Source organism: Ovis aries, chromosome 23 (genome assembly GCF_016772045.2).
Source record: "Ovis aries strain OAR_USU_Benz2616 breed Rambouillet chromosome 23, ARS-UI_Ramb_v3.0, whole genome shotgun sequence".
Lineage (NCBI taxonomy): Eukaryota > Metazoa > Chordata > Mammalia > Artiodactyla > Bovidae > Ovis > Ovis aries.
In genome coordinates, this window is record NC_056076.1 from 43,754,638 (window position 1) to 43,782,572 (window position 27,935).

The 27,935-nt window shown below is 41.0% G+C and overlaps 1 protein-coding gene across 4 annotated transcripts in view; it reads left to right on the forward strand.

Annotated features, from left to right (window-relative positions):
* The window catches only part of CEP192 (centrosomal protein 192), a 72,849-nt gene extending 45,558 nt beyond the window's left edge, over positions 1 to 27,291 (forward strand). The window contains exons 30-44 of one of the 4 annotated variants that reach the window (XM_027960937.2): positions 1,058 to 1,318; positions 1,551 to 1,666; positions 3,178 to 3,287; positions 6,020 to 6,170; positions 8,404 to 8,579; positions 9,100 to 9,223; positions 10,594 to 10,699; positions 11,101 to 11,305; positions 12,274 to 12,353; positions 13,174 to 13,269; positions 17,364 to 17,483; positions 17,862 to 17,983; positions 19,402 to 19,528; positions 19,982 to 20,040; positions 26,853 to 27,291. In XM_027960937.2, coding sequence (XP_027816738.2) covers positions 1,058 to 1,318; positions 1,551 to 1,666; positions 3,178 to 3,287; positions 6,020 to 6,170; positions 8,404 to 8,579; positions 9,100 to 9,223; positions 10,594 to 10,699; positions 11,101 to 11,305; positions 12,274 to 12,353; positions 13,174 to 13,269; positions 17,364 to 17,483; positions 17,862 to 17,983; positions 19,402 to 19,528; positions 19,982 to 20,040; positions 26,853 to 26,994 — 1,995 coding nt within the window. In that variant the 3' untranslated portion in view covers positions 26,995 to 27,291. Of the gene's footprint in view, positions 1 to 1,057; positions 1,319 to 1,550; positions 1,667 to 3,177; positions 3,288 to 6,019; positions 6,171 to 8,403; positions 8,580 to 9,099; positions 9,224 to 10,593; positions 10,700 to 11,100; positions 11,306 to 12,273; positions 12,354 to 13,173; positions 13,270 to 17,363; positions 17,484 to 17,861; positions 17,984 to 19,398 lie in introns of all 4 variants that reach the window. The other 3 variants (XM_042239318.1, XM_060405475.1, XM_060405474.1) reach the window with 3 other exon arrangements.
* The last annotated feature ends 644 nt before the right edge of the window (positions 27,292 to 27,935 follow it).

Sequence of the window (27,935 nt, forward strand, 5' to 3'; positions counted from 1 at the left end):
GTGGACTTTGCAGGAGTTCAGATCTGAAGCCCTTTAAATGCTGTTAATTTTTACTACAAGGCAGGCAATACTGAGGTTTCATCAACCTGAGTTTAATTTTTCAAAATGGTATTGTATTTGATACATAACAACTTGAAATAAGCCACTGATGTTTTCAAGTTTGCAAAGGATTCTTTGGAATTTATTTTAATAATTAGGAATGAAAGAGCATATTTAATGGAGTGCATTTAAAGAGTTTGGGAAGTTTGTAGCCTTGCAGGGTATCTGTTTCCTGCACTCCTATTTATAGAGTCTGTTCTGTGACTCCTGTTTCCTGGTGGTGCTGCACCCGTGCTGCACCCCTGGGGGCCCCATGGCTCAGGGTGCCGGGTCTACCCTGGAGCCTCCACTCTGCACCCCCATGGCCAAGCTGGCTGTCCCCTGAGGCCCATTTGAGTTCTGGCTTCTCTTTGGCACACTACTGACTCTTCTGGACCAAAAGTTAACAAGAGTATATGCTCATAGATTTTTCTCCCCCCAAAACTTTTCATGTTGGAAATTTAAAATTACTAGAAATTTGAAAGAATTACTTGGCAAACATTCACATACCCTTGCACTTAGATTTTACACTTAACATGGTGCTGTATTTCTTCTGTCACATATTTAACCATGTATCAATTTAACTTTTGTATGCATTTAAAGATAAATTTAAATTTCAGTGTCTTTCATGCTGAACACTTCTTAAGCAAGCATACACTTATTAAGCAAGCATATCAATACTTATCTTCTTATTTTTCCTTGTCATCTAAGCTTGGTTTCTGTAACAGTGAAAAATAATTATTCTTGGGATATGGGAAGGTAAATAATTTTGCAGCTCTTTGGTTTGTTTTTCTCTTAAAGCAGAGTCTTTGCTATAGGTAGGACTTGATTGGCAGTGAGGTAACCATTAGCCAAAGTACACAAAGATGAATAATTTTAATTTCAGTAAATCTGTTTCATTGTCTTCTCTGACTGTAATTTGCTCTTCTGTTTTCTGCTTACATAAAAATAATTCCAGATGTTTGTATTCTGTTTTTAGATACCTTTGTCTGGATATGGAGGCACAAGTAACCTCATTTTGGAAGATGTTAAAAAATTATCTGACAGTTACATGGTAACAGTGAATGACTTAGTGCCTGGCCAGGAAAGTAGAGTTGTTATTTCTGTCCGTAACACTGGCTCTCGAGCAGCTTTTGTTAAAGCTGTAGGTTTTAAGGATTCTCAGAAAAAAGTTTTGCTGGATCCTAAAGTATTAAGGATTTTTCCAGACAAATTTGTGCTGAAGGAAAGAACACAGGAAGTAAGTATGAAAGTATCTGCACTAAAAATACGAGCTCATTTTTAGGTTAAAGTAAAAATTATGTATTTTATGGCTAAAGCTAACATCTTATTTGAAAGGAATATAGGATCTTATCTGATCTTGGAGGTGCTGTTTATGTGCATCAGTGTCTGCAGTCACTGTTTGTGTTCCTGTGACATTTATTCAGAGTGAAATATTTAATATTCACTCCTGATTTTTTTCTTGGCATCAGGATGTTACTATAATATATAATCCATCAGACAGAGAAAGCAGTTGTAAAACCACCACAGAACTGTCAACTATATACTTTTTTGGTGGAGATGAAATTTCACGTCAGCAGTATCGAAGGTGGGTTACTTACCTTAGACCATGACGGGGAGCATTCATGGAAGTATTGAAGCCTTAGCACTGGTTGGGATTTGTAATTTATGGAAGATGTTTTATTACTTATTAGTGAACTGGCAGATGAACAGTTTTGGTAAAATTTGTGTGACCGATAAGCTACCTATAGGAGAGATACAGGTAGAAATAGCTCGTCTCCAGGTTTCCTCGCAGTGAGTGTCCTTTTCTAGACATACATATAGTGGCCTCTGCTCCTTTGTTCAGATAGGACCTTGGACTTCATCCTTGGACCATCTTGTTAATGATGGCAGATCAGTTTCAGAAAAGATTTAAAAACTACTGGAAGAAAGTATATTGTGAAAACACACCTGACATGGAACATTTCTGAGAGTGTTGAGAATTATTTGAATGGATCAAGCTGTATTTTAGACGTTGTAGAGTGTTTAATTACTTAAAGCTTGTGCTTCTAAAAAAATTTAGTACACCAATTTAAATGTAGTTTTATATGCTGGCATGTTGTCAAATTTTTATTTAGGTCTAAGTATGATTTAGACTTATTTATGAGTTGAAATCGGAGTTCTTATGTCACAAAATCTTTTTCCTTGCCTAAAGCTGGTATGAGGTGAGTGGAGGTCATGCCAATTCATGGTTCATGGGAAGTTGCTGCCTTCTGGGAGGGTGGTGTGTGTGCGGGCCAGTCTTGCTTTCTTCCAGTGCTTTGTGTCGTGCTGTGTTTTCTCCTGATACACGTTCAGGAAACAGTACTGTCTGTGGAGGACTATTAGAATGTTTAAAAAGAGTTTAGTAATGAGTTAGTATATAATAATAGCACAGACCAGATGTGAAGGGTTCAACTTGGAACGTGGTTTTGTCTCTCAGTTGAGTATTTTAGAAATAGAAACTGACATTTGGAGAAATTAGAGCAAAGTTTTTTGGTTTTTTCCCTTTCTGTCTATTGGAGTATAGAAATCAGTGTACTGCTCTATAAATTCTTTTTGCCATTAATTTATGGTAATCAGATTTCTTTTGTTTGTGAACTTTTCAGTTTTGTAGAGAAATTCACTTTTCAGTTCTGTCACCTCAGAAGTCTCTAGAACAAGTCAGACAGACTGACAGAATTACATGGCAATTTAAATGTTTTCTTTAGATGCATTATTTGTATCATATTTTTTCCTGAGACAAATTTCTAACTGACCAAATTATCACAAATATTGTAAATGCATGACTTGAAAAGAATCTGATTTTTCTTCTTTCTGCTCTTTTGTCAGAAAGTTGTTGTTTTAACGTGTTTAATTGAAAATGATGATGTATATATACCACCATGTATAGCTTTTAAGGGAACATCCAAAACAAGTTTTCTTTCTAAAATTACCTATATTGTGAATTAAAGCATAATATCTATGTATTAATGCACCATGATGTCAGTGGGATTTGCCAGTCATTGCCAGATGCATGAATAAAATCTAATGAAGGTTTTTTGTCTGTAAAATGCCTTTGAATAAAATCTCTACTGACAGAGCTATGCTGCACATGCCGGAGATGAGAGAGCAGGTCCTGCCCAGTCAGAGCGTGCTGCACAGCATCGACTTTGCAGAAGCATTTCAGGACGAGCTGCTTGTAACTGAAGGTGAGAATTTCAGTGTATTTTATTTTATTTTAAATGTATTTTCGTATTTGGCTACGTTGGGTCTTAGTTGCAGTGTGTATGATCTTTTGTTGCAGTGTACAGGTTCTCTAGTATGGCTCCAGAGCATGTGGGCTTAGTTGCTTTACAGCACGTGGAATCTTTGTTCCCTAACCAGGGATCGAACCTTCATCCCCTGCGTTGCAAGGTAGATTCTTAACCATCAGACCATTGGGGGAGTCCCTCAATATATTTTAGATCTTTTGGGTCCAGTGATGTGATATAAAGAAGTGTGTTGGTTTAGATGTGATATCAGACTGAATTAGTCACAGCTCTGCTGTATAACTTCGGATAGATTATATCACTGAAATTCAGTTTCCTTAGCTATAAAGTGAGAGGAATAATATTGGTATTGTCTGCACAGAGTTCTTGTGAACTCTTGTGAGTTCAGATGAGAGAGCTTTGCCTTGTAAATGTTAGATATTAATATGTTATTGCACTTAGTGTTTGGGTGGACTTGTGGGCAGAGAATGGTCATGATTAAACTCAAGTTATACTTAAGGTTTCATGATTTCACACTTATGCTCATTTTGAGATTTCTCTGCTCTTGTGTTGGGTGTGCAGTTGTTGGAGGATGTGATTGTGGTTGAGTGACTCTAATCTAGATATTTAGACCTGTTTGAGCTGAACAGTTCAAGTGTTTAGTGGTATTTATTGCTCATACAAAATATAAGAATGGAGACATGCAAATTGTGTAAAAGTACGTGTACAGATTTTCATCACAGTGTTCATTATAGGAAGAAGTTAGAAGTAACCTAAATGTCCAAGAATAGAGGATTGTTTAATCTTGCAAAATAATATTTTTAAGCCATTCAGACAGTATGATTCTGTATTAAGTGACATGAAAAGCTCCTCATTTATTAAGGAAAAAATTATTTTTAAATTTTGCATGTAAGATCTTCATATGGTAAAAATAATATCTTATTTATAGTTAAGTGGTTAAAATTGCAGGAGTATACACACCAAAATACTAAGAATGGTTATATTCTGGTGGTAGAATTTCAGGCAGTATTGTCTTTTCCACCAACTTCTGTTTTCTGGTTTTTTAATGATGAAGTGCATACTCCTGAAGTGGGAAATGATAAGGGAAAGGGTATTTATTTCTGTGTAGAGGTGACAGAGAGTAGTTTATGACCTTTCGGGCAGATTGGGAGTCTAGATCATCTGCTTCAAGGGTGGGTTAGTTACAAAGAGTGGAAAGACTGAAAACAGCTGGAAAGAGTCTTGGATTTGGAGCTGAACCTCACTTCATAGCCCCACCTCTGCCAACTCGGCTCCTCCAAGCTTCACCTTGCATGTCCGTCCTCAGAGGAAAGAAGAAGCCACGTGGCAGGGTTAACCTGATTGTGCCCTGGACGCCATGGTATAGCAGCAGTGAGTCCCGATGAGAACGGGGCCACGTGTACAGCTCTCGGCTCAGCCACAGGACTGATTGGATGGAGTTGGTGGGTGGGGAGTACAGGGCACGGTCACAGGGGTGAAACGTGCATGCAGCCTGGCCTCTGGGGGCTAAAAGACCAAGGAGGACAGGTGGGGAAGTGCAGCAGGAAAGTTCTGACAGACCCTTTGTAGGGCTCAGGGGCCTGAAGAAGGGTGCCCTGCTAAGAGAGCGGGGAGGGGTTGTGAGGAAGAGAAGATGTGCACCACGGTGCCTGGAGAGGTGTGTTCTGGCATAGGGAGCTGGTGTGCAAGCATTTGGAAGGGGATGTGTTAAGGGTCATGCTGACAAACCCGGCCAAGCGCTCAGGTAACCTGCTGAGCCCCCCTGCATTGGGGCTGAGTGGGGGCTTCAGGTGGGTGGGCCCTCAGGCACCAGGCTGTATACCCCAGGGTGTACTGGCCTCCTGGAGGTACTGTGCACGCTGCCCAAATGGAGGGGGAACGCAGCCCACTTGGTTTTGTGTTAATTGGTATAGTGGATCCCCATGAGAATATTGCAATTGGAACTTTTTATATGATTATTTTGAAAAACATTTGTTTGAGCATATTACTGTGACAAGCATTCATAGTGATCTTTTGTAAAATGTGTAATGATTGTGGCAAATAATTTCACAATTAAGCTTCATAGTCAAGATATCTTAATATAAATTTCAATTTATACTTCCTGTGTTCTTTCTGAAGTTTCATTTTAAAAATATATAATTCTTAATATTTAATTTATATGTAGAATACAGGCATATTCTCTGAAAATTTCTTGTATGTATGCATTCATTCAGGCGGGTTTATCTCTAGATAAACTGTCTGATCAGTCTAAGTACGTGCAGTTATGCTAACACCACCTGGTTTCTGGATTCGCTGAGATTAAGTGTCTGTGAGGCAGTCTCTCAGATCCTCGCTTCAGATGCTGCATTCTGGAGTTGAGGTTATGCTGCCTCTGAGCACTGCCGAAACTGAGCAGGGTAATTTATGTCAGGGGTCAGGATGCTTGTTGTTATGTTACAGTAGGGGAAGACTGCAGTTCAGGGTGGGAAGGGAGGTGGCCACAGTTCACCGCTGAGCGCTGGTGCCGCTGTTACCCAAGTCCAGGGCAGAACCTGGGCTGCAAGTCATTAATGCTGATCTGTAGGGTCAAAATCTGAGTGTCACCTGACCCCAACTAAGAAAGTACAAGAATATATGTAAATGGTGTGATTGTGTGAAGATTCATGTATTTCACACATTGTTTTCTGTTTCAGTGTATGACCTTCCCCAGCGGCCCAGTGATGTCCAGCTCTTTTATGGAAACATGCGTAAAATTATACTTTCAGTAATTGGAGAATTTAGAGATTCCGTTTCCAGCAGAGAATTTCTTCCACCTTCTGCCAAACCTAGCTTGGAATTCAAAAGGTAAAACTAACAAAACATCTTTCACCAGATTTCAAGATTATTTAATTCACAGTAGAGCTGATCCTTTCCCTTATACTTTGTGCTTTTTGTCTTGAAATGTTTATTTCAGCTTTATTTTTAAATTGAAATAATTTCAAACTTACGGAAAAGTTTAAAAATAGTATAGAGAACTTCCATACACTGTACAGAAATTCCCTGGTTGATGACATTTTATTATTTTCCTTTATGTATATGTGGCTTTCTCTGAACAAGGTATTTAGGAGTGAGTTGCAGGCATGATTACCAGTCAGCCCTGAATTTCCTGCACATTAACCCCCTCATAGCCATGGCAGACCTGTCAAGGTTAGGACACTGACGTGACCCAGGATCACTGTCTGGTTCATGGATTCCCCATGTACCTGCAAGTTCCCCAGTGGTGCCCTGTGTAGTTAAGGCAAACAACAGAAAGGACACTGCCTCTTTCCACTTCCTCTTTGGTCCAGAATCTGAGATTACACGTGTGTTTGGTTATCTTGTCCCTTTACTCCCTTTCAATAGAGTTCCTTGGTCTTCTTTTCACGCCTGAGAAAACACAGGGTTGTTTAGCAAGTAAGATCTACAGAGTCAAAGGCGTTATCCAGAGTGAATCTTTGGTGCTGACTTGGGATGAAACAAGGAGAACCTGGGACTGCCCGTGGTCTCCTTCGCGGCATCAGCTCCCCCCTCTAGCTTAGGTTTAACACCGCATCCGTAAGTTCTGGATTGATATGTGACACAGGAGGGAACTATTTTGATCATGAAAAGTATCTCATACTTTGATAATTATGTAACCTGTGTGAAATTTTTCAAACAACTGTGCCACATAAATTAGTTTCATATTTCTTTACCACGGACAATGGGAGACAGACAAGGTGCTGTGTCAGGCCTGTTGTAGGTAAGGACCTGAGTGCGTTAGCTGTGGGATCTGGCATTCACAAGATGACAGGTGATTTGACTAAGCCATCTTTCTTTATTTCTCCTGGGCTTTCCCTGTAAAACGGGAAAAGTAGGCTATAGGCCAGGGACCTTGCTGTTCTTACAGAGTGCAGGCCAATTACTAAATGAAATAGTCTTAATTTCAGTGTAAACTTTAGGACACGCAGAGTGATGCTATTTGTTTCTCAGCTCAGTGTCTGAGCAGTGCTGCTTGTCCCATTACTGGGAAGATTCTTGCCAAGTTTCTCTACTGTAAGGTTAGTTAATAAATATCTTGAAGGAGTGTTAAAGTAAGTGACTTAAAAATGGTAGATGATCTTGTACCTTGCCAGACTTCATGTGCCCAGTGAGGATGGATGGCATCCTGACCCATGTTATTCCTGTCTTGGCTGCTGACTGGTGATTTTCTGATCTCACCTTTCTTTCTCCATTCTGTAGTTATCTTTCCATTCTGAGGAAGGAGTGTCCTTTTTCCTCTTATTCACGTATTTCAGGGTGGACTCAGATTCAGGACCAGTCCCCTTGTCACTATTTGGTTCCCTGAGCTGCTCCCCGGTCCTGTGCCTGTGCCCATAGCACCTGTGGGCACCTCCTTATCCACAGACTCATCCTTCACTTCCTTACAACCTGGAAACCTGGACGCGGGCAGCAATGTGCTCATAGTTGTTAATATTATTAGCTTTGTGAAGCCAGTTATCATTATTCACTTAAAGATACACAAAGAGTTCTGTTGTTTTTCTTAAATTCTTAATATTGGGCATTTTTGTAGGAAATCTTATACTTCAGAAGTTAAAGCAAGGAAGAAATTGTTGTGTATTCTAATTAAAGATGAGTAATATTTAACCTGGCTTCCCTGGTGACTCAGTGGTAAAGAATCTGCTTGCCAATTCAGGAGACACCAGAGATGGGGGTTTGATCCCTAGGTCTGGAAGATTCTCTGGAGAAGGAAAGAGCAGCCCACTCCAGTATTCTTGCCTGGGAAGTCCAACTGACAGAGGAGCCTGGTGGGCTACAGTTACAGTCCATGGGGTTGCAAAAAGTTGGACATGACTGAGTGACTAAACACTTACTCACACACGCACACGCAATATTTAACCTATACTGTACTTTATTTTTTATACATTGCTTAAGAATACACAGTGGTAAGGATTTTTATTTGCCTAAAAATATATAGTATATAGTGTACTTGAAGTTTTATCTGTTTTCAGATTTATGAGTAATACAAAAATACGACACAATCTGCTTTTTATCATTTTTAATCTCTTTTCTCTCTCTCTAGTGAATCTGGCAGTTGTGAGGCACATGGTGGTAACATTTCTTTGGATGTTTTGCCAGTGAAGGGTCCTCAGGGTTCTCCCCTTCTTTCACAAGCTGTTCACCCACCTCAGGATAACTTGGCCTCAGAGGAAGTGTGGGCTGTCCACCCTGAGCACCTGATCTTGGTTGCTCCTTCATGTGAGTGTGTCCCCAACGGCAAGACAAAAATCTGTCTGGGGCCCTGGCTGTCCCTGCTCTGTGCCCACAGCTCTTGTAGGGAAGACCAGAATGTTGTCCTGACATGAGGCCATGGACCCCAGGCCAAGCTCCCATGAACAGACCCTTCCTCCTGCCACCCCTCCCCACTACGCTGAGAATTCAGTTGACACTTGGCCTCTTAGCCTTAGCATTGGTACAGTTGGTCCAGAGGAGGAAAAAGTCCTAGTACCTATGTCTATGCCCAAGATAACGCAAGGGTAACAATTTCCAGGTTCCGTTTTTTGTCTTTGCTCAGTATTGATCTTATTCAGTATCTTTGTAGTTCCCAAGATTGAATGAAGATCTTGCTTTACCAGGAATTTGAAATTTCTGTCAGGGGCAGTTGAGAAAGCAAAATAAGTTGGTATTATAGTATATTTATGTAGGATTTGTTTTTGCTATTTATTAATCTTGGTCTTTATTATTAATGCTGTGAGTAACATTTTATCTGCTGTCATAGGTGATACAGCAAAAACTGGACGTTTCCAGATTTTAAATAACTCTATTAGGTTGCTGAAATTTGAGCTGTACTGGCCAGCACACTGCCTTACAGTGACTCCGCAACATGGGTTTATCGCAGCAGAGTAAGTATGACCTCCTTGTCCACTGGGTGTTATTCACATGCTTCATAGGCCATTTAAACTTAGTAGGATTTTGCAGTGTACTGACTCTACAGAGCACCGTTCGTGGTTCTGTGGGAACACACTGAGTTCAAGACTCATACTGCTTAGCGGTGGGGCCCATCCACAGCCAGTTATAGTATCAGCCTAAGAGAGTCAAGAGCTGAGTGAGACGGGAGAGAATTCCTAGAGTGAAATCTCCTGACACAGCTATGTCTACAGAGTTACAGCATGGGATACATCTGTGCACGGGGTGAGGGTGGTAGTCCCCGAAGCCCAGTGGTCCTGGCTTGTCACCTTGGGCCTGGAAGCTTACTCTGCTGGTTTTGTCTAAGGACATTTTACAGACATGGCTTCCTGACTTCTGCTGTGTCTGAGCTATAGTCTAGCTTACTGTTTTCCACAAAGGATTAAAAAGAAGTCTTTGGGGGCCGAGTGGTGATGAGCCACTGCCCTCTCTGTGCAGCATGGTTATTGGTGGGGTAAGCCTCAGCTCTCCACTTCCTGAGAACAGTCCCAACTGGCACAGAACATGCACACCTGAAAGTTGCTTCACATTTTGGCAATAGCACCTTTGCACGAGAGCAACTTGGAATCTGTTTTCTTTGCTTTTGCAAAATGATGGCGTATGGACTTCAAGAGAGTTTATTTGACCAAGACTGGGTTGAGGTAAGGTTAGGGACGCTCCAGAGAAAGGCTTCTGGGACCAAAGCAGTCAGTTAAGTACTTGCTTGTTAATGGGTGAAAAACTGGAGGTGACAGGGCAGGTTGTCCACAGCAACTGGTGCATGGCCCTTCGTGTTGCGCTATTAGCTCAGCTATATTGGATGTGGGTATAGATCTCTCTTGTAACTGGTAGTGTCTCTTAAGTGACAGATCTGGTCACGCTCCACATTTCAGTCTTTGTCATCCCATAGCTCTTGAGCACAATGAGCACAGAAACCTGACCCACTGCGGGAGGAAAGAAGCACTCTTCTCCCCACCCCCATTCCAGTTACTCTCTGCAACAGTGACAGCTTAGAGTATTCATGGTAGTGGTCTTTCTCTAGAAATATTTAGTTTGAATTACTGTATAGATGCATTTCTGTGGTGTGGTCTGTTTTCACATGAGCTTTGCCCTCAGGTTCTTGGCTTTACACCACTCAGCTTTTTGTCAATCACCAAGTTGGGATTGAGGTAAAATCAGATGTACATGGGAGCTCACCTCTGTTCTCTGCTCTTTCTGAACAGTGGGGAAACTCTTGGTGGTCGTTGATGGTGCAGTGTTTTAACTCTTGTGGTTATTGCTGTTACTACACTATTCTTGGTTCTCAGTATTCAATTCTTCTTTTAAGGAGTAAGATGCAAATTCTTGTGAGTCCCAATTCCTCCTTATCCACAAAACAGTCAATGTTCCCGTGGAGCGGCTTGATCTATATACACTGTGACAATGGACAGAAGGTACTTAAAAAAATTTTTTTAATCAATATTTTTTTGCAATTTAAATGTTATAATCCTATTGATGGCACTTATATTTCACAAATCAAATTGAGGTCCTTTCAGCCCAAACAGCTCATGTAACTAGAGCACTTAGTACAGACTTTTCCACCAGTGAGCTGAGTAAGTTTCCTGGTGCAGCAGTGGGGAGTAGGGCCTGGAAGCCACCATTAACTTGAAAATTCTGCTTTGAAAAAGAGGGGAGTAGGGAAAAAAGAACAAGTCAAATAGCTACTTTGGGATCTGAATAGACTTTACTTTCTAAATTCATCAGTGTTTCAGTTGTTTGGCATTACTTTTGTCTACCATGATTAAAAAATAGGAATTAAAAAAAACAACAATAATTTCACTTTGTGCCATTTCAGAAAATTGTGAAGGTTCAAATCCGAGAAGACTTGACCCAAGAAGAACTTTTCACTCATTTGACCTCCAGCCCACTTGGAATCCTTTCCCAAGAAACCGAGCATGCAGTTAATCTGGTAAAACCAGCAACAAAACCACCTTCCACAAAAGTTGAGCTAAGAAACAAGACAGTTACTTTTCCTCCAACAGAACCTGGTGAGACCTCAGGTATTGTATCACAAGGTTACGTCTTCAAATGTTGATAGGTGGGATCTAGCTTCTAGTTAACTGTAGTTCGAGACAGTGTTAACTTTAGGAGAAAATCAGCAGTTCTCAGAAATTGTTTCAGTGGCCAGCTCAATTCAAGGAAGCTACAACTAGGCCTTCAGTTCAGTTCAGTTCAGTTGCTCAGCCGTGTCTGACTCTTTGCAACCCCATGAATCGCAGCACGCCAGGCCTCCCTGTCCATCACCAACTCCCAGAGTTTACCCAAACTCACATCCATCGAGTTGGTGATGCCATCCAGCCATCTCATCCTCTGTCATCCCCTTCTCCTCCTACCCTCAATCCCTCTCAGGCCTTTAGTAACTCTCTCTATTCCAGGAGGCTTAGACTGTTTGTCAGAGCCATCCTTTCCCAACTCTCACTAGATCTTTGACCAGAGCTGCTGCTAATTTAGTGGCCAGAGAGGAGAGGAAGGTGGTGGAGCCAGGGCTCATCCCTTAGGCTGTGACTGCAGGTTCTGGGCCCGCATTGCCTGCTCCGCCTCCACCCCAACCCAGCCCTCCGTCCAGGGCCTGAGAATAGTGAAGTGCTGTGTGAAGTTCCTCTGAGCTTCCTCAGGGGCCTGGAACGGTGCTCTGTGCTTCTTCAGTACGTGATGAAGAAGATGCTTTAGTCCCTCAGTAACTTTTCCCTTTGGTTAAATACCAGATAGGGCATCTGTCAAACAGGACTTAAAAAATAATGTCGAAATACAAGACAGAGCTTCTAGGTTCTTAACAGAACCTAGAAAGTTAGGTTCTGTTAGAACCTAACAGAACAGTTAGAAAATAGTCTTTGTTGGACTCAAAGGGATCTGATTGTATTTCTTCTCTGTGGTAAGGTAATCACAGTATTTGTCACATATTATCATAGGGATCTGCTTGTTTACTTACCCCTCAAAGAGTTTGAGTTGTGAAATGTGTTCCTTATAGGAAATTATCTGGAACTTGAGAATCATGGTGACACAGATGTGAGGTGGCACCTGTCATCTTTAGCCCCACCTTATGTCAAGGTCAGTGATAATTGCCTTGAATATACTGATTTTAATGTTTATGTAGGATGTTTAAAAATCTGGATTAGGACCATAGGTTGAGATTACTGGGTTTTTGTTAATCTGCTTGATTTACTTGATTATTTCTGTGGGTGGAACTAACCTGCCCAGTCTGGTTCACACAGTGGTTTTAAGAGGCTAGAGAATGTATGTGAAAATATGTGCTTGCTCTGTTTAGTTCTGCCTCCTGCAGCCCGGTTTTTTATCTGAAATAATTTTATTCTGAAAAATATATATAGATTTTATCCCAGACATGTGTATGTGTTTCTTTCTCCTGGTTCTGAGTGCAGCTGTGTGTTGGAGGCAGGGCTGAACTTCACTTGCCAGGGAGTCTTAGCCTGTGTGCCCGCATGTGGTGTCTGCCAGCAGGCACCGCACAAGCTGCGTGCATGGTCACATGTTGTCATATGTGATACGGCCTCTCTGCCATTATGGTTCTGAGCCATAATGTTAACAAGATGTGTGCAAAAGATAGTGCTGGGCCCTCTGACAGGAAATGAAGTGCTGATATTGCATGGGGGTGTTGGAACACACACTCAGCAGGGTTCTTGAGGAAGCAGCAGTCTTCCGACGTGGGAGCAGCCTCCTATAGAGTACCGCAGCTGGGGGTGGGAGGAGGGTCTGTGTCCAGTGAGGCCTGGTGTGAGTGCAGCCTGGGTGCTCCCGGTCTCCAGGAAACGGGTTTGTCCTCGATGACTGTGAAGGCAGTGGTGTCACTGTGGAACTGATCTGTTGACTGTTTGTTTTTTTAAATCTGATTGTTTAAATGGTGTCTTTGTAGGGAGTTGATGAGAGTGGAGATGTTTTTAGAGCTACCTATGCAGCATTCAGATGTTCTCCTATTTCTGGTGTACTGGAAGGCCATAGTGTCCAAAAGGTGAGTTCTGACATCTTTTCCCAGCCGTCTGGTGGGAACACAGTGTCAGTTGTCCAGGAGTGCCTCGTTTCCACCCAGAAGAGTTCATTCCACCTGGATGGTGCTGCTCATAGCCAGGCTTCTGCGAAAGTGGCAGCAGCACAAATCTGCACTGTGCTTCTGCGGCAGGATATCTTGCTAGGTAACACCACCATGCTTGGTGTGTGACTGGTGCTCACTCATTCTGGTGTGAGCTTGTCACCTGGCTAGCCTGTGCTGGGAACATGCTTCCAGGGGACTGATCCAGACAGTGGTTTTGTCAACCAGCCAGTCAAAAAGCTCTACCAGTGCTGACCTTGCACTCTAAAATAACTTTTTTAAAGGATTTGCACTATTTTAACATTGTATTTCTATTTATTTGGATTATGATACAATATTATGTAAGTTATAGATATGTAATATAATGATTCACTATTTTAAAAGATAATAATCCATTTGTAGTTTTTATACAATATTGGCTATATTCCTCATGTTGTATAATACATCCTCCTATCAATACCTTATTTTATGCCTAAATAGTTAGTACCTCTTAATCTTCTACTCCTATATTGCCCCTCCCCCATCCCCACCAGTGACTGCTAGTTTGTTCCATACATCTGTGAGTCTGCTTATTTTTCACTTGTATTTCTTAGAGTCCATATATATAAGTGATATCATACAATATTTGTCTTTCTCGCTTTTTTCACTTGGCACAGTGCCCCCCAAATCCACCCATGTTGCTGCAAATGGCATGATTTTATTCTTTTTCCTGACTGATATTACATTGTGTGTGTGTGTATGTGTACACACATACCATACCTTCTTTATCCATTCATTTGTTGATGGACACTTAGGTTGCTTCCATATCTAGGCAATTGTAAATAGTGCTTCTGTGAACATTGGGGTGCATCTGTCTTTTCAAAGTAATGTTTTATTTATGTATTTATTTTTTAATAAATACTCAGGACTGGAATTGCTGGGTTATTGTTGTTTAGTCACCAAAAGTCTGACTCTTTTGCAACTCCATGGACTGTAGCCTTCCAGACTTCTCTGTCCATGGGATTTCCCAGGCAAGAAGACTAGAGTGGGTTGCCATTTCCTTCTCCCCAGATCTTCCCAACCTAGACGTTGAACTCATGTCTCTTGTATTGGTAGGCAGATTCTTTGCCACTAAACCACCTGGGAAGCGCTGCTGGGTCATATGGTAGTTCAGTTTTGTTTTTTGAGAAACTTCTATACTGTTTTCCACAGTGGCTGCCCCAACTTACATTCCCACCAACAGTGTACAAGGGTTCCCTTTTCTTCACATTCTCGCCAACATTTGTTATTTGTATTCTTCTTGGTTATGGCCATCCTGACAGTGGTATGGTGATAGCTCTTTGTGGTTTTGATTTTCATTTCCCTGGTGATTTGCAATGTTGTGCATGTTTTCATGTATCTGTTGGCCATTTGCATTTCCTCTTTAGACAAATGTGTATTTATTTCTTCTCATTTTTTAATTGGCCTGATTTTCTGTCTGTGAGCTATTTATATATGTTGGATATTAACTCCTTACTGGTCATATCATTTGCAAATATTTTCCCCCATTCAGTAGGTTGTCTTTTCATTTTGTAGATTGTTTCCTTTGCTGTGCAAAAGCTTATGAGTTTAGTTAGGTCCCATTTGTTTATTTTTGCTTTTATTTCCTTTACTTTAGGAGACAGATTAAAAAAATATATACTGCTACAGTCAATGTCAGAGAGTCTTCTGCCTGTGTCTAGGAATTTTATGGTTTCTGGTCTTTAATCCATTTTGAGTTAATTTTTTATATGGTGTTAGAGAATGTCCCAATTTTATTCTTTTCCATGTGTTAATAGCTGTCCAGTTTTCCCAGAACCACTTATTGAAGAGACTTTTTTTCTCTATTTTATATTCTTACCTCTCTTGTTGCAGATTAATTGGCCATAAATGGGGGTTTATTTCTGATCTCTTTGTCCTGTTCCTGAAAGTGAAAGAGGAGAGTGAAAAAGTTGGCTTAAAGCTCAACATTCAGAAAACAAAGATCATGGCATCTGGTCCCATCACTTCATGGCAAATAGATGGGGAAACAGTGGAAACAATGTCAGACTTTATTTTGGGGGGGCTCCAGAATCACTGCAGATGGTGATTGCAGCCATGAAATTAAAAGACGCTTACTCCTTGGAAGGAAAGTTATGACCAACCTAGATAGCATATTCAAAAGCAGAGACATTACTTGCCAACAAAGGTCCATCTAGTCAAGGCAGTGGTTTTTCCAGTGGTCATGTATGGATGTGAGAGTTGGACTGTGAAGAAAGCTGAGTGCCGAAGAATTGATGCTTTTGGAAATTGAACCAGTCCATCCTAAAGGAGATCAGTCCTGGGTGTTCATTGGAAGGACTGATGCTAAGGCTGACACTCCAATACTTTGGCCACGTGATGCGAAGAGCTGACTCATTTGAAAAGACCCTGATGCTGGGAAAGATTGAGGGCAGGAGGAGAAGGGGACGACAGAGGATGAGATGGTTAGATGGCATCATCGACTCGAAGGACGTGGGTTTGGGTGGACTCTGGGAGTTGATGATGGACAGAGAGGCCTGGCGTGCTACGGTTCATGGGGTCACACAGAGTCAGACACAACTGAGCGACTGAACTGAACTGTCCTGTTCCATTGATCCATGTATCTGTTTTGGAACTGGTACCATGCTATTTTGATTACTGTAGCTTTGTAGTATAGTGAATTCTACCAAACATTTAGAGAAGAGTTAGCACTTATCCTTATAAAACTGTTCCAAAATATACAGAGGAAGAGACACTTTCAAACTCATGCTATGAGGCCACCATCATTCTGTTACCAAAACCAGGCAAAGATAATCACACATAAAAAGCGAAAATTACAGACCAATATCTCTGAATGTAGGTGTAAAAATTGTCAAAAAAACCACTAGCAAACTGAATCCAACAATACATTGGAAGGATCAAATACTGTCATCAAGTGGGATTTATCCCAGGGATGCAAGGATTTTTCAATGACTACAAATCATAATTTGTTGATGTGATATACCATAACAACAAGTTGAAGAATAAAAACTATGATTATCTCAATAGATGCAGAAAAAGCTTTTAACAAAATTCAACACCCGTTTATAATTAACTCTTCAGAAAGTGGCTGAAAGTATTCTTTCTTAGGTCGGGAACAAGACAAGGATGACCACTCTCTACTTTTATTCAGCATAGTTTTGGAGGTCTTAGTGATGGGAATCAGAGAAGAAAAAGAAATAAAAGAGATACAAATTGGAAAAGAAGTAAAACTCACTGTTTCTGTCTGACAGAATATTGGGTTGGCCAAAAAGTTCGTTTGGATTTTACTGGAATAGCTTGCTATACATAAGAAATCCTAAAGACGCCACCAGAAAACCAGAGCTTGCTAATGAATTTGGTAAAGTTGTAGGATACCAAAATAACATGCAGAAATCTGTTGCGTTTCTGTACACTGAGAGCAAACTATCAGAAAGGAAAACTGAGGAAATAATCCCATTCACCAATGAATCAAAAACAATAAAATACTTAGGAATAAACCTACTTAAGAGGCAAAAGACCTGTTTTCTGAAAAGAATGAGATGCTGATGAAAGAAACTGAAGCTGATGCAAACAGAAAGACATACTGTGTTCCTGGATTGAAAGAATCAGTATTGTTAAAATGACTATACTACCCAAGGCAATCTATAGATTCGGTGCAATCCCTATCAGAATCTCACTGGCATTTTTCACAAAACTAGAAAAAATTTTTAAAATTTGTATGGAGATACTAAAGGCTTCTGATAGCCAAAGCAGTCTTGAGAAAGAAAGATTGAGCTGGAGGAATCTGGCTCCCTGACTTGAAAAGTATACTTGGTCTGGTACAGGTACAGTAACAAACCCACTAAAAATGTTCAAATTCTTTTTCCATTAGTGCAAAATTAATCAATACAAAGAGTCTTTCCCTTCAATTTTTTCATAGCATACTTTGAATTGGTAACCTCAGTGCATGTGTGTAAGGTTCAGAGTCTAAATTTCTCTCCTGGATGTGTTGTTTGTAGGTCTCCATCATGTTTTTGCCCAGAGATAGAGGAGACTATGCCCAGTTTTGGGATGTTGAGTGTCACCCTCTTAAAGAGCCTCACCTGAAGCACACCTTAAGATTCCAGCTCTCTGGACATGTGAGTGTTTCACTGAATTTAAGTAAATTACTGGGTGTGGTCTGAAGACACCAGGTGAAACTGGCCTGAGAAAGCTAAGTATGTTCCTGGTTTTATTATAATCCCATTAATTCTACTGTAGCTGCTTATCATCTTAGTTTTCTTATGTGTCTTTATTTATTGGCTCTGTGAAATCTGTGTTTGCCTTAATTAGGTAAGGTTTTGTGTGTGTGTGACACACAGAGAGAGAGAAACAGTATAAGATAAAAAGCATTTGTAATTAAAGGAATTTAAAAATCTGAAGTGTCCTTTTTAAGAATTAGGAAGTAGTAAAATTCAGTTGGGTAAATGTCCATGTATTTATTTCTCCTCCTCTACCCTGTGATTTTTTTTCTACAGAGTGTCAGAGCAGAAAGTGAGCCTGGAATTTCATGCATTTCCACAAATAGCCTCATTAAAATAGATAATATACTTAAGCTCCGAAGACAGGCTGTATCTGAGGCTTCTGCCCTCATACCTGGGTATGTTATTTCTCTCATTCTCATGAGTTTTTCCCAGTACTTTATTGAGGTGTAATCACATTTGACAAAATGCCCAGTGGCTTACCTGTGATTGACATGTGTCACCCCACTGCAGTCAAGGTAGAGACTTGACTCCCAGTTCCTCTCATCTGGGAGTTCTCATGTGGCTTCTCCAGCCACCCCCACCCTCACCTGGGATTTATTCTGTTCTCTATGTTGCCTTAGTTCTGTGGATTTCATGTACACCTGCACTTAGGTTTTGCCTGGCTTCTTTCACTTAGGTGGTGATGTTGGGATCTTTGGTGTTGGTGAGCCCACCTGTGGTGTGTACCTTTGCGTGTGGAATTCACATGGCCCATCACAGGGGCACGTCACCATTGTTTCTTTATCCTTTGGCATTTGGTGTCTTCCACCTTGGAGCCCTTGTGAATGAAGATGCAGTGAACATTGTTATATGTGCATTTTTGTGGACATATTCTTTCATTTCTTTTGGTTAAAAATGTCTTAGAGTAGAATTACTGAATCATGTGGTAGGAATTTTTTTAACCTTAACCTTAAATTGAAGAATGTTCCCAAAGTAGCCTTTCCATTTTATATTCCCCAAAAGAGTGTATGAAAGTAGATTCTTAAAAACTTCATAAAATATATGTTATATCAGTGGCTTGCAGAGCTTTAATGATAATATGTGAATGTTTTACCTAATGAAAAATTTTTTTCAGGGATATGTTTTTTTAATAACTTTATTGAAGTATAGTTGATGTATAGCATTGTTTATTTCTGCTGTACAGCAAAGCAATGTTATATACATTCTTTTCCATATGATTTACACAGGATATTGAATATAATTCCCTGTGCTATACAGTAGGACCTTGTTGTCTATCCATTATATATATAAAAGCTTACATGTGCTAATCCCAACCTCCCAGTCTGTCCCTCCCCCAAACCCCTCCCCTCTGGCAACCACAAGTCTGTTCTCTGTGTCTGTGGGTCTGTTTCTGTTTCGTAGGTATGTTCATTTGTGTCATATTTTAGATTTCACGTATAAGTGATATCGTATGGTATTCATCTTTCTCTTTCTAACTTACATGAAAATGTTTCTTATAGTTCTTAGTTAACTCATACTTAGGTTTGACTTAGTTCTGGAGGAAGATGCTCTTGAGAAAAGGATGTTAAGTACCTCTCCGAGAGAGGAGGTTCTGCTGCCCATATCAGCTGCTGCCAGCCATGCCTGGATGCTTCCTGGCACCAGCAATGTTAACACTGATCAGCCAGTCAGCTTCACAAAACTACTTTAACTGAAATGTGGGAGAAAACACAAGTTAAAGCCATATACACAAGTTATATAATTTGTTATATACAAATAGTTTAAGTTTCTGTAGATTGTAAATAGTTAACTTTCAAACCTGTCTCCATAGCAGGCAACTTGACTTGACCCACCGTGGAGTTTATGCCCCAGAAGACGTGTATCAATTTCTGCCAACGAGAGTTGGGGAGTCAAGGACGTTGAAAGTCAATTTGCGAAATAATTCTTTTATTACACACTCGGTAAGTTGGAAATACTGCTGTGGGTTGTGGAGAAATAAATGTATTCTACTATTTGATAAACATTTTTCTAATAATTAGAAGATTTTTTATAGATGACATTTAAGGTATAATAGTTAATTTTTAAAATACCTTAATACTGTGTTTGAAGAGAAACTCATGGGAAGTTTATGATCCTTTGTCTGAAAATTATCTAGTATTTGTTTTCATATTTTCATTTTTTAGTTTCTGTTCTTGTTTTCATCTATATGATCCTATGAGCATATTTCTGGATAACATTTACTCCAGTCAGAACTATAATAAATTCATTAAAATTCCCTTAAGTGTTTTCATGAGCATTTATTGTCTTAACTTCATCTTGTGGGTATACATAAGCAAATGCATGATGTGTTGATTTAAATATGCACAGATATCTAACTTGTGTAACTTCATAAAGTGTTTCATATTAAATTCCAGCTCAAGTTTTTAAGTCCCAGAGAGCCTTTCTACGTCAAACATTCAAAATATTCTTTGAGGTGAGTTTATCATAAATCAAAGTGTTCTCATCCTGGTATAGCTCTTTGTGTTCAGGACACTGAGAGTGCTCTTGGGGGCTAGGACTGTGATGTCTCCCTCAGTTACAGCCCCTCATCTTCATCACCAACACCCAGAACGCTAAGCACATGGTGAAGGGGATGAGGAGCCTACAGGGAAAACAGTCTGATTGTGGGTGTACGTGGTGAGTAACAACTCAGATTTGTGCAGTGTTTGGACTTAGGGTGTGACTCCTGTTACCCAGTGTTTTGACAGCCATATACTTAACTAGAACCTTTGTTGTCTTATGATTAACTTTAGAGTAATTTCTGGGTCAGGTGTTAACTTGCATCACACTGAGAATCAAGAATTTAAATTTTTACTAATTTGGACAAAAATCTTCCCAGATTAATTGGAAAAACTTTTATTATCCTGTTTTCCAGTGTAATTCTTGAAATAATCCTATATTGTTCTTAAATCAAGGCCTCATTTTCTTGCCATCCTTGCTTATTTTATTTTTTTGTGTTTGTTTTTATTCATTTTTAAGGTTTTTATGTATATTCTTCCAGTTTTATTGATGTAATTGACACACAGCACTGTGTAAATTTGAGGTGTGTAGCATAATGATTTGACTTACATACATCATGAAATGATTATCACAGTAAGTTTTGTGAACACTCTCATCTCATAGATACAAAATTAAACAGAATATAATGCTTTTTTTCCTGCAACATGAACTGTTAGGATTTATTCTCTCAACAACTTTCATATATAACACAACATGTTCAGTATATTTTCCATGTTGTATATCACATCCCTGGTGCATATTTATCCTACAAGTGGAAGTTTTTGCTTTCTAAGTTTTGATGTACTTTTTATCAGTCCTACCCACCACCTTCTCCAACTACAAATCTGATCTTTTCTATGCATTTTTTTAACGTCTGAAAATATTTTTATCTTACCATCATTTTTAAAAAATCTTTATTTGTTACAATATTGCTTCTGTTTTATGTTTTTTGGCTTTTTGGCTACAAGGCATGTGGGATCTTAACTTCCCAACCAGGAATCTAACGTGCACCCCATGTGTTAAAAAGTGAAGTCTTAATCACTGGACCTCCAGGGAAGTCCCTTGCCTTCATTTCTGAGAGGCAGTCTTGCTTAGTACATGATTCTGACAGTATTATCCCCCACTCCCATCTTATAAACCTGCTGCACAGGTTTGTAAATCTTATAAATCATTGTTTCTAACAAGAAGTCTACTGTCATCCTTGTGTTCATTCCTCTGCCTGATGTGTCTTTTTTTCTGGCTGCTTTTAATATTTTTTTTTACCATTGGGTTCTTTTTTTTTTTTGAGGGTGCAGTGTAATTGACCTACAACACTCTTAGTTACTGTATTTCTGTTTTTGTTTCTGTACATTTCAAACTGATTTCACCACACTAACTCGAGGATGGTACATTACCACACATATACATTACACAGTTACTGGCTGTGTTCCCTAGCTGTACATCTCATACCTGCTGTTCATTTATTTTGGAACTGGATATTTGTGCCTTGTTATCTCCCTCACCTGTTTCTTTCCTCCTGTACCCCCATCCCCTCTGGCAGCCACTTGTTTGTTCTTTTTCTCCATGACTCTTTCTGTTTTGTTATGTTTATTCATTTGTTTTGTTTTCTAGATTCCACATGTAAGTGAGGTCATTTGATGTTTTGTCTCTCTGACTTATTTCAGTTTAGTATAATACTCTCTCAGTCCATTCATGTTGTTGCAGATGGTAAGATTTCATTCTCTTTTTACGGCTGGGTGTATCCTACTGTGTCTGTATCCTACTGTGTCTGTACCGTATCTTCATCTGTTCACCTGTTGACGGCACTTGGGTTACTTCTGCGTAACATTGTTTCCAGTCCTCCCACTTTCAGTCTGTATAAGTCTTTAGATCTAAAGTGAGTCTCCTGTAGCCAGCATATATGCTGGTCTTGTGTTTGTATCCATTCAGCCACTCTTTTGATTGGAGCATTTAATCCATTTACATGTAAAGTAATTATTGATAGGTATGTACTATCAATTTTGCTAATTGTTTTGGGGTCTTTCTTGCTAATTTTATTTTTCCATATGACACCTGTAAAGGTTGAAATTTCAAACTGGGTTGTCACTGATATTTACAATTTTAACATTAGGGTTGCATTGTACTTAATACTAAAAAATAATTTTATCTTCATGTTTGAATCTTTAATTAAACTTTATTTATTATATGCTCTTTCACTTTAGCATCAGGAAGCAGTCCTAGAGGCATGTTCTATTCTGTGTAAATTAGGCCCCTTGCAGGCAATTGAGGGCTGACTGAGTTACTGGCCCAGCAACACTGACTCAGAAGCTTGCGCTTCCTCTTGTTGTTGGAAGATAAGTCATTCCCTCCACCCTTCCTACTTTCTTCCCCTTCTCAACCCCATTCCCCCATCCTCTGTGTTAGGAAACCTACCTCTTAGGAGCCCAGCCCAAAGGCACAAGTTGTGTGGAGTCAGCAGTGAATACACCTAGACCTCTCTCAGCCTCAGTGTCCTAATTTGTAAAGGTGCCAGCAACCTGGACTTGTTACAGGATACGGGAGAGGCAGTCCTGGGGGTCCTGAGAAGCCCCAGCAGGACCCACAGGTGTTGACAGAGCATCGCAGTTCTGTCAGCGCTTTCCCAGCCAGCCTCTTCATCGAGAACGTGGACAATGGCGGCCTTAAACACTCCCAGTCCAAACTTTCCCACTTCTCTGCCCTGAGCTCTCCTCTCCCATTGGTCTGTGGGTCCCTCCCCTGGGGCCTGAGACTGGTGATGTTCCAGGGTGCTTAGAGCAGGCTGGCTCTGCCGAGCTGAGGCTGAGCTGCAGGAGCAGTTCGCTGTTCACAGATAGTCATTTGAATTCCCAGTTGGGGCCCTTTTTAGTAACTAAGGACAAATTGATCCTGAGTGAATGATTAGTCCTGAACACTGCTGTTATCTGAATTTGAACCTTATCATGATGGCCATAGTGAATAACTCTGCTTCCTGTTTGCTGTCTACTTGATTCACGTCCCTGACCTTGATCAGTGTTCGCAGGCATTGTGTCTTTAAGCATGAAGCATAGGGGTCTTGGAACACTTTTGTGTAAACCAGCATACACCTGGGGCTTCAGATCTTTGTTTCAGGGAGCACTTATCTTTAAAAAAATAAACTTGTGTTTTAAAAAGTTAAGACACCTTCAGATTTAAAAAAAAAATTGTTTGAAGAGCTAACAGCTTTTTAAGAAACAATATTTGCATTCACTTCATCTACAGTTTTGATAAAGACTCAGGACTTACAGTAACTTGTTAAATTGTTTGGCCTTATGTCAGTGTGTTAGTCGCTCAGTCATGTCTGACTCTTTGCGATCCTGTGGACTGTAGCTCACCAGGCTCCTCTGTCCATGGGATTTTCCAGGCAAGAATATTGCAGGGGGTAGCTATTTCCTTCTTCAGGGGATCTTCCTGACCCAGGGATTGAACCTGGGTCCCCTGCATTGCAGGCAGATTCTTTACCAGCTGAGCTACCAGGGAAAAGGCCTTATGTCACTTTTGCCCATTTTATGACTGAAGGATGGTGCAGTCAATCTACCTGGAGATGAACGTTCCTTTTCCAACTTTCATTCCTGAATACATTATAGTTTCACATTTTTCATTTCATTTGCTTTCACAGACTTATTAAAAATTTAAACTATTATAGCTGAAATTTGTAAATCAGCTCCTCCTTGATCCTTTGCAGAGAAAAGACCTGTTTCTGTTCAATACTAGTAGCATCACATGCAGCAGTCTCTGTTCCCAGCCAGGCTGTGAGAAGGCTAGCCGAGGGAGGTCCATGGGCAGTTTGTGGTTGCCTGGGAGCTGGGAGGCCTTACAGGAGACCACACGACCTAAATGCAAATGTAGTTTTGGCAGTGAACAGGTCAAAGTATTTTCACATTGCCACCGTCAGCTTCCTCATCTGACCCTGTGGCCAGCTGGTAGCGTCCTTCTTCCTGGTTGCCTGGCTGCCCGTCGTCCTGTCCCTGAGCTCTTCCTCCTCCTCACACACAGATGCCTGCAGTGCTGTAGATGTGACAGGGGTGATGCTTAAAGCATTCTTAACATGGAACTTTTCATCAGTGAGATGGCATTTTGCTTAGTTTCAATTTGTCTAAAAAACAGTTTTAAAATCTAAGATGTGTTCATTCTTGCCATCTCAAAGTAGACATTTTTATACAGTTGAACATTATGACTTGCCATTCCAGTGCTAGAACATTTTTAGCTGTCCTAAATTAAATACTCACTGCTTTTCTGTGCAGCCTAGGTCATGTCACAGCATCTAAGAGAGCTTAGAAACATGAGAAAATATTTTTTAATGAAGCAAAATTTGGACAGGGTACATAAGGTAGCATTTCAAATTGCCTATGTTTGCTTTATACTCTTGAACATGTTATTACTTTAAAATATCTTTAACTTTTTATACTTTGAAAAGAGATTTAAATAAGATAATTTTATACTTTATGGTGGCAGGTACTGAAGTTATTCTGATACATTTCATTATGGAACTTAGGGTAAATATGTAATGTTACAGATTCCACCATCAAAAAAACTTTAATAATTAGAAACTCAGTATAAACTTGGTGAAATATGAATACGAAAACCATGCATGCAAAGCAGTAACTCTGATCTGTTCAACCAGGTGAAGTAAACTCTACGTCGTAGAAAACTCTTCCCTCGTGACACGTGCATAGGCTTAGATCTTACATAGAGGAAGGCGGGAAGCTGGCCTCTTCATACGTAAGAATGGCTTCTTTCCACTTTGGAGAAGTAGAGCCTTGCTCCCGTAGCTCCCTGAGAATCCTCTCACAAACGGGTGGGGCTACTCCCCGTGTAAGCGTGGGGGCTTGTACTTCTCCCAGGGTTGAGGCCGTTGGACGGTCTCGTGAGCTGTAGAGGCTGGTGCAGCGACAGTGCTGGACTTGGCGGGTGGACAGTCTGTGCGAGGCTCCAGGGAAGCCCCTCCCAGGCCCTGTTGGTCACCTTGTTTTTCTCAGGGGGCTGCCTGCCATGGGGCTAGCAAGCCCCACTCCTTGAGTGGGAGCTCTGCTCCATACCAGGAGGTCCCCTGTCCTGGCTGTCCTACAGCAGGGCTGTTAGCTGACAGTAGGTTCTGGGGGTTTGCCTGGGGCAGAGGCATGGGGCGAGGGCGTGTACCCGGCACATCCTCTTGCCCACAGAAGGTAGGTGATGGTGGAGGTGATGGAAGAGGGGCACTGACGGGTGGGGTTTTGGTCAAGGTTCTCCTGTGGGCTTTAGGTGGTCCCCTGTTTCTCATGACTTTTTAAGAAGAATCTGTTGTGTTCCCACTTAGCCCCTAGAGTGTCCTCTGCTGACTGTTTATTCAAGCCTAGTCTGCTGAGACTTTGCAGTTGATGCCCCGTCTGCGGGGCTCACACCCGCCTGCATTCTGCGAGCTGGCCTTGTGGCTGAGCAGCCAGAGGGACGCTCCTAAGTTACATAGAAAGAAGGATTCGGGTTGCTGAAGTTTATAGGTTCATGGTTGTGAGGGGCTGAGGTGTTTCCAGCATCTCGCCAGCCCTGCCTCTGCACCATCAGGCACTGGCTCTCATGCCTCTGCTGCAAAAGTTGTCCTTAGCTGAGGATCTCCACGTTGTATCAGCATGCTTTCCAGTTACATGTTCCCGTGTGTGTATGTATGTATGTCTGGGTGTAAAGCCCCCTTGGTCACCACACTGCTGGGTGCTGGAGCTGTGTGGACCCTGGTTCTTCCTAGGTTGTGTCCCAGTTTATTCAGTGTGTGAATCTAAAGCAGGTGATACATATTTGTCATAGTATGTTTTTCAAAATTCTTTCTCAGTTAAATATAGAGTTCTGCATTCCATATTGAACTTTGTTAATTATGGAATCATCTAAAGATTTATTTTTGGATATTTTAATGCATTTTAGTAATTCATAAGTTACAAAGCCTCAGGTTGGTAGATTGTACTACATTATCCTGAGGATTAAGATGCTAACATGGAAGAGAAAGTTGTCATTTGTCAGTGCCATCAACAGGTACCAGTTTCTTTAAAAGCAGCTTTGCTTTGATGTGGAAAAATGAGGTAAATGCGTTGGTGAAAAATGACCCAGACTTTCAATATGTATATTTTGTTACACCCAGGAAAAGGGCTTTGAAAACTTGGCCTGTTTTCTGAATTTCTAGCCCACTGTGCTGGGTCAGGAAACATGCTGGAAACAAGCGCAGCCCGGTTCCTCTACTGAGCCCGCACACGTGTGGCTGAGATCAGAGGCATTTGCCCTCTGAGGAGAGTCTGAAAGCTGTGAGGTTTCACTTAAAAACCATTATGGCGGAAGGTCGGTGGCATCAGATGGGCTGTGGGAAGGGCCTGCATCTTGTTCCCCTCAGGAATAAAGATGTATTTTATTTTTGAAGCTTTTGGAACCTTGTTTTGTGAGCAGAAACAAACCTGCCAACATAATACTTGTATGTGCCTCAAGTAGAATACGATCATAAATTTTCAAGGAAACTCTTTGGTAGGTTTCCTAAGAATTTTGGAGCAAACCTGCCAGCCCCAGTAAACATTGGTTGCAGCCATGGGGTGGCTCCTGGCACATGCGCCCTGAGCCTTCCTGGGCTTGGTTGCCTCCTGTTCCTGCAGACGCAGCACCAAGCTCCAAGCCTCACAGCTCCCGTTTCCTTGACCAGGCTCACTCTCCACCAGGCATCGTGTGACTGGGGGGCTCTGTGTGCCCTGATGCCATGTTGACATCCCTTTTTCTCTGCAGAGCCCAGCACTACATCAACATGCCCGTGCAGTTCAAGCCCAAGTCTGTGGGCAAGTTTGAAGCTTTGCTCGTTGTTCAAACAGATGAAGGCAAGAGTGTTGCCGTCCGACTCATTGGGGAAGCTCTTGGAAACATCAGCTAGAATCCAGTGTGTGTAAAGTAAATGACCTAAGTTACATTTTGGTAATTTCATTTTTTCTACACTACAGTTATGCATTTGTATATATTTTGTATGATAAATTGGATGTCTATAACTGTAGATTTGTTGCTTTGAGAAGCTAATACCTGACTAAAATAATCATGTACCTAGCCTACAGTCTTGTATTTAACTTTTACAGGGGAGAAGAGAGTTCTATTTTTGCATTGATGATGATATTCTGAATAAATTTGGCATATGTTTTAGTTGGTATGTCCAGAAATAAACTTAATTTCCATTTAACTTGTCTTTTTTATATGATGTCATACAGAAATTAGAATATCACTTTATTCTGCTGTATTTCCAAGCTCCTACGTTTCTGTTCTGTGAATTTTCTCCTCCATCACAAAGTTTTGTTTGCCTTAAGCAATTTCTTCTTGGTTCCTTTGTCTTTCCACTGCTGCTGCTAAGTCGCTTCAGTTGTGTCTGACTCTGTGCAACCCCATGGACTGCAGCCTACCAGGCTCCTCCGTCCATGGGATTTCCCAGGCAAGAATACTGAAGTGGGGTGCCATTGCCTTCTCCGGTCTTTTAGCTAGTTGCCCAGAATAGAAAGGAAAGCTTCCTTCCAAAGAAACTGTCTTTCTCCAGAGTGGGGCAGTGTCCTTATCTGTGCAGACACTTGGGAGAGGTTGATGGTGTATTTTAGGAGACCATTTATTGAAGTTAAAGGTGAATAGGATGACTTCAGAACCTGGTGTAGAAGGGCACAGCCATTAGGTACCACTGGGACCCAGGGAAAGGGACAGAGCCCCCGTGCTGTGACTTCCCTGGTTCAACTAGTTGTGGCCATTGCTGGTAGGTGTTGTGCAGCAGCGTGGGGGTCGTGGCTGATGTTGGTGACAGAGCAGGAGGATCATGGAGCATGTGCAGAGCTGCCACCGGGA